This window comes from Anser anser, assembly GCF_964211835.1.
Source record: "Anser anser genome assembly, chromosome: 7".
NCBI classification, from domain to species: Eukaryota; Metazoa; Chordata; class Aves; order Anseriformes; family Anatidae; genus Anser; species Anser anser.
The window spans coordinates 19321282-19334287 of NC_139727.1; the positions used below are offsets into that span (position 1 = coordinate 19321282).

General features: G+C 41.3%; 1 protein-coding gene across 9 annotated transcripts in view; it reads right to left on the minus strand.

Annotated features, from left to right (window-relative positions):
* Window positions 1-13006, minus strand: part of PRKG1 (protein kinase cGMP-dependent 1) — a 467683-nt gene that overhangs the window by 207027 nt on the left and 247650 nt on the right. For 8 of the 9 annotated variants that reach the window (XM_083843685.1, XM_083843686.1, XM_083843683.1 and 5 more), the window contains one exon: window positions 1155-1260. The exons of the other annotated variant lie outside the window; for it this stretch is intronic. In XM_083843685.1, the coding sequence (XP_083699811.1) occupies window positions 1155-1260 (106 nt within the window). The remainder of the gene's footprint in view (window positions 1-1154; window positions 1261-13006) is intronic. 9 annotated transcript variants of the gene reach the window in all.

Sequence of the window (13006 nt, forward strand, 5' to 3'; positions counted from 1 at the left end):
CATAGCTGCATGGAATTAGTGTTAAAAACATTCCTTTACAAGGGCTGCATCATTACTCAGTTTGCAAACTGTAAAATCTTCTAGGTCTTAGAAGAGCAAATTTCTCTGAAAAACTCTGTTTGGGAAAAATTAAGAAGCTTATTTTGGAAATTACACAATCAGTTTTAAAATGTTTCCCTGTGTTGAAAATTAGCTGAATCCAAAATAGAAAAGAGAGAAATCAAGCACAGCCTACTGCTGGAGAGGGGTAGGGGAAAAGGAGCCCAAATCGGAAGGGTTTTGTGCCTGTCCCCATCCACCAGCACAAGAAATCACCTCTCTGGTATGTTACCCCTCATCACTTCTGCACAGAGAGGTCCTCAGCTCAGAAGGGAAATGATTCAGCCGGGAACGTTTTGATCTGGGACAAACCCACTGCAGTAATGACTTAGTAACGATGAGATTACAATGGGATTACTTTCAACATCACTGACTTGGGCAATTTTTTTCTCTAGGATTCGGTGATGTTATGCTCCTATTTGCTATTACTTTGCTGACATGAAGCATAGCCAGTTCTTCACTGCTATGGCAGACCTGAATTATTGGGATATTAGCCATTGCTTTGGTAAGGAGGATTTGTCATAGTTTGGGATGGCGGCACTAACTGAATGACACTCGTGAGACTGAGGCCAAATTTAAGGAGTGAAAGACTTTATGCCTTTCTTGCTACTCATCTAACCCGTATTTTACAGAAACCTGTGGCTTTTTCTTCACTAGAAACTTGCCTTTTGCCTCTGGAAGTACAAAAATACACTTTGAATGGACTTGCTTCTACAACATTTTGCAAAACAGATGTTTCCCTGGAGAGGTTTTTATTTTGATGGGTATTTTCTGTAATAATGTAAGCTTTGAATGACTCATAGCAATGCTTTTTCTTTTACAAGAAGGCTGCGTGACTCTGCAAATGAATGACTTGCAATGGGAATGAAACTAAAGAGCAGCACAACTCCTCTTGGTGATCGCCCTCCCTTTGGCTGAAGGATACTGCTTACAGATGGTTAAACAGCAAATAAAAAGAGATGAAAAGAACATAAATCAAATACTGCATTCACAAAAAGTCAAAGATGAGGACGGCAATTTCACTGTATTTCTTATAAAGTAAACAAGTGTCATACCTTTTTAAAAATTCCATATACTCAGTATGCTTGATGAGGCCTGTCCTCATCATTATTGTTTGAAAACATTGCCGATCAATAGCCCAAAGTTTCACATTTACGAGAGCTGGAAAAAAAACAAGACAAGGGGAAAAATGTGATTAGCAAAATTTCAAAATTTGAAAACCTGTTGTGAACTGCAGACGAAACAAATTAATTCATGGGAAAGCATGAAAATGGGTACATACTTCAAATCAGTAACATAAAACTCATCCACTGGACAATGGACTATGCATGCATTGAAATGATGCAAAATATGTATCTAACTTAATCCTCACTTTTATCTGAAGAGCACATGGGCTTTGGAAAGGTTGCCTAAAACCAATAGTATCACTGAAATGGGGAGAAGTCAGTGCAGGCTGAAAGCAGGCAAGAAATAAGGGTCTGGATTCATCATTGCCTGGGACACATCATTTTCTATGCATGGCTAATAACAACGAGTGATCTGGGGAAATTTGTAGCGCATTATCATGTTTCAGAGGCAGGAAAATTCATTATGTTTCATCCTACCCTCATTGTACATGACAAATTTCTCACTGACCTTGAGAGGTTTTCATGAGAATCCTGTTATATCCTAATAATTGAATGTGTACTGATTTTGGAGGTTTGAATATTTTTTTTCCAACTTTGGTAGTCATATCTCTGATAAGTTCCAAGACTTCAATGTCATGCGTGACATACTACACTATATATTTCAGAAGCAAGAGTCCCCTTGTAAAACCAAATATTAAAATTAGCATGGCATTAACATTGCAATAAGTTCAAGAAAAACAGTATCATGTGAATTGGATGTACAGAACACAAAATAGTTCAAATTTTCATCTTGGAAGCAGTTTAGACATTTATGCTAACTATAAATGTTTTAATACACAGTATTTCTAATAGAGTTACTCCTTAGAGAAACAGTTCAAGTAAACAAAACTACGCTGAAGACCTCTGCACTTGTATTTTTTTCAAGGAGTAATTGCAATAAATTTCATCCTCATAACCCATTTCACTACAGGGAAAAGAAATAAGCAAAAAGCATTTCAACAAAATACTTAAAAATAGTCTTATGAATAAAATCCAAGAAACTACTTTGCTTTTATTTGTTATTCCTTTAGTTCACAAATACTCTAGTTAATGAGTTTTTCTCCATAACAACATTAACAGGAAGTAAAACCTTAAAAGTGTAAATTCCAATTTTTCTTCTAAAATTGCATTGCAGAACTAAGTGAATGTATTAGAACACTGGAAACCTGCTTTTCGAGTCTAATTTTCAAGACAGAGGTTCCTTTCTGAGAAATGATTTTAATTTTATAATTACATTAATTGGAAAGAATGATCTGTAGCTATAGTATGAGTTATTTCTGTAAATATATATATATAGTCTTTCACTCTCTTCAGAATGGAAGAGCCAAGTAATATGAATGGGATCTCAATTTTTCAGGTTTTTTTTCCTCTCTTGTACAAAATTGGCATTTAAACTGTTTTTAGATGAGCTCTGTTCTAGAGGAAGAAATAAATGTTATTCAACAGAGTGGCAGGGGATACTGAAAAGGACAGGCTCCCGCTGTATTTGCTGGTGATGATGGGGGCTGACATCAAGTCACCAAAAACTCTGCCAATCTCAGTAAATTCACTGAGAGCAGGAAAATATAGGTATAAAATATATAAGTAGGTGCTTTCCATCAGATGTGAAGAAATGTAACTAGCCTGGCCATTTCAGTTTTTTTTTGTTTGTTTTGTTTTGTTATTTTTAATCCAGTATAATGCATGATTGTCACATAAAGCAGAATGGCAACTTGATTGGTCATGAATGGTAAAAACACTGATAACTAAGTATTTAAAGGAATAGATTAGTGATTGTGACAAAAATGAATGAAATACAGTTTATATTTTGGACTAAAATATCCAATGGCATCACAGTGCCCTACCATGAACAAGTACTATAAACATGTCTTAGTAGTTCATCAGAAATAGGTATTTCTTCATGTGCTGACATTCTTTAGTGAGAAATTAGACATTTTGCTTATACTGTTTTCATACAATCTTCATAGCAAAGGCATAACTGTTAAGCTGACACCACTAGCTGAGCAAGCTCAGAAGACAGCAAATACCAGAATTTTCATCTTTCTATTGCCTCCTGTAATTCTGAAAGGCAGGTCATCTTCCGACAAATAACTCTGCCTGATGCTGCTTCACAACATATTCATGTTAACATATTCATCATATTATGCAAACAAGTAACTCTGAAAAACGGGATTTTCATTGCAGTACCAATTCTGACCAGCTGGTCTGTAACGGATGCGTTCGATCGGCGCCTGGGAGCAAGTTCCTGTCGGTGTCCATCATACAATTCCAGAGCGAATACCACCTGCAAAGCCTCCAAAAGGCAGAGCTTCCCCTCCTCGGCAGAGATCAGCTGGTCAAACTCGTTTATAAGAGGTACAGTATTAGTGCCTTAAATCTGTGACTGATGGTAATCAGCTAACTCTTCTTTCTATTTCATACATTTCGAGAACGATGAACACACGCGGTGTATTTTCCTCCCCACAATAGATTCAGATGTAGCTGCAAAGATACCACCTATCTCTGAGGCCCACACTGGTACCAAGGAGCCAGATAAGCAGCCAACGCTCACTTATTCCCCTCTGATCCACAGGCACTTTATGAAGCACTACATCTTTTTTGATATCAATCCCCGAAGACCACAAAGTCGCTGCTGCGCGGCATGTGCTGTGCACACTCGTACTCGGTCTTTTAATGCAGTTAGGTAAATGGCAAATGTAATTTAGTACCTCTCAAGCAAAACAAGGACCCATTTATTTCTGTTAGAAATTGTTCTGTAAGACAAATCTCTGCAGCTGGCAGGGCTCATGGCAGCACAGGACCAGAGGTTTATTTAATGAGTCTAGAAAAAGTCACGTCCCTCATACCCTCAACTTAAATATACATATATATTCGTATGTATATAACTGTATACATATAACTATGCATATTTACACACACACACATACTTTTATATAACTGTTATTACATATATAGGTGCGTACTAGCTCCCTAACGAGGGCCATTGCAGCTCAGGTAAAGGTAAGTGCAGACAATGCACTTCTGTACCACTAATTACAATCATTGCTGGTGCTTTATATTCACATTTCTCGTGCCTGATGATAAACAGACGTTTTAATAATGGCTAATCACAGTAGAGCTTCAAATGTCAGTAAGACCCTTATAATCAGGTGTGAGCATCATCTCCTATTATGCTTAAAATCCTCTGTAAATGTGTTAGAGGGCTACTGCACGAGCAGTACGAGTTCTGTAAAATTTGTGGATATTAACAACTTCAAAGAGAGAGATTTAGGAGTGCCCTGTGATGAAAGTTATGTACATGGGATGTATACCATGAAGTCAATTCTGAAGTGAGTAACTGAGTTATAAAAGATAATGAGAGAGGTGATGCAGGGATTTCTGTATCCATCCCTCTGCAAAGAGCACATTTTGTACACTGGTGGGAAAATTTTCTGTGAAGAGTGATTTCAGGAGAGTATCTTATTCTCTGACTGTAAGAATAAAAAACATAAGGGAATGTGATAAATAACACACTGAAAACAGATGTGTGTACATTTGTCTGTAACAGGGGCTTCATAAGCCTACTCAATAATATAAAATATTATACTGCAATCAGAGGAGCTAAATGGAGTTACACTACAATTAAAGTTTATTGGTTCTTTCATATTTTTTCATACTAAAATGTTATAGCTGGGGTTTAGTTTTATCTTTATAACAGCACATAATGCAATCACTGATCATCCTAGAAGCCACTAAGAGTTCAGCTGGCACCAAAAGAAAGTAGCAAAGCTGCAATATTCATGTTCCTAACCTTGAGCATATTGTAAAATAAATATTGTGACAAATATGAAGAGGCAAGGATGAAAACAGGGATGCCCAGAACAAGGAGATGAGCTCTTTGATTCCCAGAGCACACTTAAAACGTGAGGAAACGGGTATTTGTTTTCCATGATATCGTTGATCAGGAGTGCTGACATAAGTATTACTGGGACCTCTAAATTATTGATTACATGGTATCATCACTGCATTTTTAGGAGCCACAGTTCTATAAATGAGGGTATTAGATGATGCCTAGCAGTCCGCAGTAATTTCTGAATATTTTGATTGCATGTTAGAGATGAGCAATCCCATCAAAAGGACAATACAGTGCAAGCTCCTAACAAAGGCTCTAGATAATTAGAAAAATGCAGTACAAGAACAGAATTCTTAAATTAACCTCAGCAAAGGCACAACTTCTTAAGCTTTCTGTCAAGATTTCCTTTGAGAAACAGCTCATGTTGAATCTGAAACTCCAGGTGAAGGCATTGCATTGCACGGAGTGAAACCAAGCCCAGGTTTGTACTGGTTTGTACTGTTGCGAAATGCTCTTGGATAAACAGGAATGAACAGTGAGTGCCACAGCATATTTTTTGAAATTTCGCAGGTCAAAACAGGACAAGGAAAAAAAAATCAATATTCAAGTTTACATTTAAAGTGGTCAATATGGTGAGTACTTGTTATTTCAATTGAGACTCCCCAGCACAGCCAAGAGCTGGGGCACCTCCTGGTGCCCTGGCTGTGCTGGCTTCGCTAGCTGGCTCTTTGGCTGGAAGGTCTCTGCAGCAGGCCGGAGCAGAAAGCAAGGCAACATAATGCCATTTTCTCTGCTTGGAAAGTGCGCTGTGTTTTCTGAGTTACTTTCCACGCCTCCAGAAGTACATATACTTCATTACCAAGCAGGAGCGTGAAGGATTCAGCAGCTTGGATGCTCTTGGATTGTCTCCCTCCAGCAAGGCAGGGAAAGGTTTCAGAGCAAGGCACCTGGTTAGGACATTTTTGTGCAACCTGTTATTTTAAGACATGAAATTCATTGGAAAGAGGTAGCTAGAATCCAGAGGAGCCCAAATGTTACCAGCAGCCACCAAGTACAAACCAAAGCCAACTTTTAGGCTGTAGCCAGCATTGGGCTGACCCTGTAGAGCTTCCCACCAGCCCATGTGATTTCACCACCCTGATGCCTCGGGCACTGCCAGCAGAGAGATGCACTCCGAAAGATGTTTGATGGTGGTATTTCTCCTTCCAAAACTGTAGCACCTTGTTTTAAATGGCAACTTTTGTCTATCTGGTCTTCAATCTACATACTGGTAGTAGTTACATGATATTATTGTGGTATCGGAATGGGTAGAATACCTATCTCCATAAACATTAAAGAAACAATTCAGACTTTCTTTAGATAAAGTACTAACAAATAGGGATGATGCATTACTGAACCCTTCTGTGACATCATTTTCTCGCTTTACAGGGTGTTCCTTAAGCTGCTTGTTTCCCCAGCCTGCAGAAGGAAAGAGTTTTGCTTCTCTATTCGTTTATTCTTGCGGAGCCAGCAGGTGAAAATCATGAACTTCAGGCTCAGACATGAGCTACTCCTTTTCTCACTGCATCATGTGCAAAGGCAGTGAAACGGGGTGTGTGTGTGACAGGAAAGTTTAATTGAAAAAATATTTACAAAACAGTAACATAAGTATTCTTGATGTTATACGTGCTATACGATCATTTATATCATATGTTAATACATGTGGGAAGTCCTTCTGGTGCAGCTGCTAAGATGCACAAGAACATAAATCAACATTTTAGGGAGCACTGTTGGAAAACGATCTTCCCAACAAAGACTTTAAATGGGCTGTTTTTCTGCAAAGCGAGGTCCATCACACACTGCCCGTTAAACTGTGGCCAGTGGAGCAAACCTTCATCCGTATGACATTTAAATATGTTTTAAAGCATTAAAATCACAGCTACATCAAGTACACTGCACAGATAGGTGCATTATTTCAAAATGGAGGGAGATACTCAAAGCCCTGCAATCTTTTAGCATTTTCCCAAATTTTTACATGCTCCCTTGAAGCCTTCCAAAGTTTTTCAGGATCACTGAGCAAATCATCCTTGGCTAAAGCATGTGCTGACTGCATAATGGGACCATGGACATTTTATTGCCTGGCACCATAGGCAGAATTCATCACCTCACGTTTGCTTTTAAGCTCTTTTATTCAAATCGCTGTTTCTTTGCCCAGGAAAGCCTCAGGCAAAGAAATAGGGTCTTTCTGCCAGCAATGATAAGTAAAATTTCTTAACATAACCATCCTCTTACTTCTGTTCAGTTTTGTGGGATTATTGTGAAAATTAAGCTTCAGCAAGAACAGTCATTTCCAGTTACTTGTATTTTGTAGCATGCATCTTATAAAATAATGATGAAAAGCACATGTACATTTAACTAAACAGAAGGAGCATATTGAATTATTCTACCCCTCCAGACACATCATGAATCATGAATGAAGCCCCAGCAGACTCCATTTCGGGATATGGCACAGAGCGACGCAGAGGGGATGTATTCAACAGCTGGAGCAATAACAAATTTCTCTACTCTCAGACATTCGTGCTTCAAGTTTCTAGCAACAATGGCACCGGTACAATGATGAGTTCATCCCAATCCTGTCTGCTTTCTCAACAGGTCCCTTCACTGAACTCCACAGTGGTATTTTGCCACCCCATACTGCGCAAATAGAGTAATTTTATATTTGGACAATGAAAGATGCAGCATTCAGGCAAAGGTAAACATTTTAATGCTTTTTCTCCTAGCACAGTTTATATCCATGTGCCCATAAAGTGGGGCAATTTAAAAAAAAAGTCAAATATCAGTGTTTAATAATAAAAAATAAAAGCATATCCACAGAAGCAGCAGTTGATGCTTTTTTTCTTTTTGCATCCTCTGGCAAAACCTATGGCTTTTCGTGGCACATAGAGCAGGACAGGTATTAAGGAGAATGTGAAGAAAAAGACAATAAACACACCATGAGCCTAAAATTAATCCTAACGGTGGCACACAGGATGATTTTGGATGCCCTGAGCATCCAAAACAAAGCATTAAAATGCACAGAGGGATGCTCGGTGCTGGTGTTTCGGCAGTACTTCATGCCACGCACTGAATTTTTGGGGTTTGTTCTCAGGCTGGCAGCAGGATACCCCTGCAGCATCCTTCTCAAGGCGCTGGGCTGCAAACGGGGTTTTCTTTGCATGCATGGTGGAAATCCAGCGTTGCGGTGTTCATGTGCAGTAAAAGTTGGCATCTGCTCCATCCACGTCTTTGTGAACTGCCCATTTGGGAACAGCCTTTAAAGCAGAGTATGCATAAATATGCCTGTTTATGAGTGTCTGAAATTACTGGCATATTCCTGTGAGCTGGAGTAGGTAGAGACAGATTTCATCTTTACTTTGATGCTTCACATTTTTTTCTGCTGTCTGCCTCTCTGAGCTTGACTAACTCAAATTTCGATGTTAAAAGCGCATACATTGCATGTATCACAAAACCACGGTGCACTGAAGCTCCTGGGCTCTACTGCTCATGTGGAGAATTGGGGACAAGTGCTGTTCACAGGAAACAAGTGCTTTAGTACTTCAGCTCTTTTCAGGACACAGATAGAATTAACTTCTTATTTGGATTTGCATGATGTTTTGCTAAACAGAGCCCATCCTCTGCCACGTGAAGGACGCCCTGATTTGGAGTCAGATGTGGGCAGCGATGTTTGCGTGGTACTCATTTTCTAGGGTCCCACTCCAGGGCCAGGGCACTGGTACAAGGGCAATCTTGCTTTCAGTGCATAACAACCACTGAGCTCTCAGCAGCAGCCTTCTGGTTTTGGAGCCTTTGCAAGTGCTCCTCCTCGTTTCCAGCCTGTCTCGCAATCACGAGAGAAAAAACCTCTCTTTTGTTTCTTTTTAAATGAAGGATGATTGCAGGGTGGCAGCAGCTGAGGCACGAGGAAAAGCACTAATGACTATAAAATGCGATAAAGTGGAAAGATGCAAGTACTGGACATCATTCTCTCACTCATGCTGGCTGGGATATGAAATCCAGAGGTTTCTCCCAATTTTCCCCATGCCCTACCTACCCCCGCCTTTCCTCCTCAGCACCAGGCCCCTTCTCAGAGCATCACACTGAGGAAGGAAGGTACAGAAATTTTCAACACAACTTCACTCTTAAACAAGGGATGTTCTTGCACGTATACCGTGGATCTTTTTTAGAGTTAGGTTTGACCCCACTGCATAAGCACCAGTCTTGGTGGAGACTAATAATATGTTCAGATTATGTGAGGAGGAAACAAAGCAGGAAGGACATGACTCCATATAAGTTTTCCAGAGAGTTTTGCTCTCACTACAATAAACCGTGAAGACCCAGGATATCCCAAGAACTGTATATATCTCGCATAGGAAAAAGCACTGGATATTTTGCACAGGAATGCCTGGTTAAGATCAGATATAACTAAGAAAAGAAAACAATGGAAATGGTTAGCAACAACAACAACAAAAAAGCACAACTCCATCCCTCCACAACCGATCCCTCCTGGGACTTTTCCGAGTCTAAAGGAGAGGATTCAGTAGGCTCTAAAGAAAACATATCATGCAAAAGATTTTTTGCAAGCTAACAGGAAGAAGACACAGAATGTACAAAGGCTCCTAGTAGCACACTTTCAGAAAATCCTACTGAATTATATTAAATCACACCCAGAGCTGCTTTCTCTGGTAGACTGTCACCTTGTGTCTAACTCTTCCTGTTTCTTACTGCCTGCTTTCTAGTTTTTTTCAACAGAATAAGGCCTTTTGCACTATCAAAAAGTAAGCGAGTCAAACGTCACGGATCGTAACATGAGCTGTGAAGACATCCGGGCTCAGGGGAAGAGCTTGTCCTGCCCTGGCTGCCGTGGTGCCTGCCCCAGGTGGGTCGTACCTCGGCCCCAGTGGTGGGTTGAGCCCACCTGCGTGAATCCTGCCTTGTGGCACCAGGGATTATGGATAACAAGATGGCAGCCTGAGCATGACCAACTCTACTGTCCCTGGAGGTCTTCAAAGCACACGTAGATGTAGAGCTCAGGGGCACGGTTTAACAGAGGAGTTGGCAGGGATGGGATAAAGGTTGGAGCAGACGATCCTAGAGGTCTTTTCCAACCTGAATGATTCTGTGGCTCATGTAAGCCCTGAGGCCCTCGTAAAGCTTGAGCCACACATGTTGACTTCAGTGAGAGGATTTCACCTCGGTACTCTGTCCTACGGCTTACAGCCTGCACGACCCTTATATGGGGGATCTGACAACACCCTGTCAGCCGGCGCTAGGCCCAGTAACCCATACCACATACTGTGTAGGACCCCGGGAACTTTTCCTTCCACAATCACAGAATTGTAGGGGGTTGGAAGGGACCTCTGGAGATCATTCAGTCCAACTCCCCTGCTAAAAGCAGGTTCCCTACAGTAGTTTGGGCAGGAAAGTGTCCAGGCAGGTCTTGAATATCTCCAGAGAAGGAGACTCCACAACCTCCCTGGGCAGCTCATTCCAGTGCTCTCTGACTCTCACTGTAAAGAAGTTTTTATGCATGTGGAAATTCCTGTGTTCCAGGTTTTGGCCACAGCCTCTTGTTCTATCACTGCACACCACTGAAAAGAGGTTGGCCTCGTCCAATTGCCTCACACACTTCAGATATTTATAAACATTAATCAGATTACCTCTCAGTCTTCTCTTCTCCAGGCTGAACAGATCCAGGTCTCTCAGCCTTTCCTCATATGGGAGATGCACCAGGCCCTTAATCATTTTTGTGGCCCTCCTCTGGACTCCCTCTAGAAGATCCCTTTTTTGAACTGGGGAGCCCTGAACTGGACACAATACTCCAGATGTGGCCTCACCAGGGCAGAGTAGAGGGGGAGGATCATCCCCCTTGACATGCTGGCCACACTCTTTTTAATGCACCCCAGGATACCATTGGCCCTCTTGGCCACCAGGGCACACTGCCGGCTCATGGTCAACCTGTCATCCACCAGGACCCCTAGGTCCTTCTCCACAGAGCTCCTCTCCAGCAGGTCAGCCCCTAACCTGTACTGATGCCTGCAATTATTCTTCCCCAGGTGCAAGACTCTACGCTTGCTCTTGTTGAACCTCATTGGGTTCCTTTCTACCCAACTCTCCAGCCTGTCCATCCTTCTGGTGTGTCAGCCATTCCTCCTAGCTTTGTATCATCAACAAAATTGCTGAGGGTGGACTCTACCCCTTTGTCCAGATCACTGATGAAGATGTTGAACAAGACCAGACCCAGCATGGACCCCTGGGGGACACCGCTTGCTACAGGCCTCCAACGAGACTCAACGTTGCTGATTGCAACTCTCTGAGCTCTGCCAGTCAGCCAGTTCTCAATCCACCTCACTGTCCACTCACCTCCCACACACTTTCTAAGCTTTGTTACAAGGATGTTGTGGGAGACAGTGTCAAAAGCCTTGCTGAAGTCAAGGTACACAACACCCACTGCTCTCACCTCATCTAGCCAGCCAGTGATGACATCATAGAAGGCTACCAGGTTCGCCAAGCACGATTTACCCTTGGTGAACCCATGTTGACAACTCCTGATAAACTTCTTCTCTTCCAATTGCTTGGAGATGGCTTCCAGAACAAGTTGTTCTATCACCTTTCCAAGGACGGAGGTGAGACTGTCTGGCCTGTACTTGCCCAAATCCTCCTCCTTCACCTTTCTGAAGACTGGTGTGCCATTGGCTATCCTCCAGTCATCCGGCACCTCTCTCATTCTCCAAGAGCTTTTAAAGATAATAGAGAGTGGTTCAGCAATTACATCTGCCAGCTCTCTCAGCACATGTGGGTGCATTCCGTCGGGGCCCATGGACTTGTGTGTGTTGATTTTGGCTAGACGCTCTCTGATCAGATCTTCCTCAACAAAAGGGAAGTATTCCTTTCCCCAGACTCTCTCTCTTACCTCCGGGGTCTGGGATTCTCGAGGGGCAGTCTTAGCAAGTAAATACTGAAGTAAAGAAGGTGTTCAGCATCTCTGCTTTCTCAGTGTCCCATTATAAGGGCACCCACCTCATTCAGTAGCAGACCCACATTTTTCCAAGCCTTCCTTATACTTTTGACATACTTTTAAAAAGCCTTTCTTGTTATCCTTGACCTCCTTTGCCAGATTTAATTCCAAATGGGTTTTAGCCTTCCTCGTCACATCCCTGCAGGTCCTGACAGAATACCTGTATTCCTCCCAAGTGGCCAGGCCCTTTTTTTCACATTTCATAGACTTTCATCTTGCCTTTGAGTTTATCCATTATCCATAAGAGTGAACTGTGTAATCTAACCTTCTGCACTACCTCCTTTACCCCATTTTTCAAAGGGAACTGCTTGAAATCTCATGAGTTATTCAGGAAACCCCATCTAGGGTGTTTCCATTCACTGAATCATAGGATATCCTGAGATGGAAGGGAACCACAAGGATCATCAAGTCCAACTCCTGAATACCCATGGTGTTTGCCTGAGGGTATACATATATATGTTGGATTTTCTCTAACCTAATTCCAAGGCTTCCTATTACTTCCGCAAATATGCGAAGACCTCTTTTGGAGGCTCATAACTTCCTGGCCTTAACAAGACAAACATTAATTAAGCATTATGAAAGTCTTTCATTGTGTCAGGGTTTTTTTTCCTTTGAATTTCAAAGCATGTCCACATAATTTGTATTACAAAAAATGGTAATTAGATGTCATTTGCTGTCTTTAAGCTAACTGCTATTTTACATAACCTTTACTATGTCATTTTATTCATCCCTGCTGTATAAATACAGTTCTACTCTTTTTACATTTCTATGATATGGACATTTTTCAAGGCTTTTAATTAAACTCACCTTCTTGACAAAGAGCTCATGAACTACTTAAGAAATTGTATTTATTACAGTATTGAACATCCATATAAA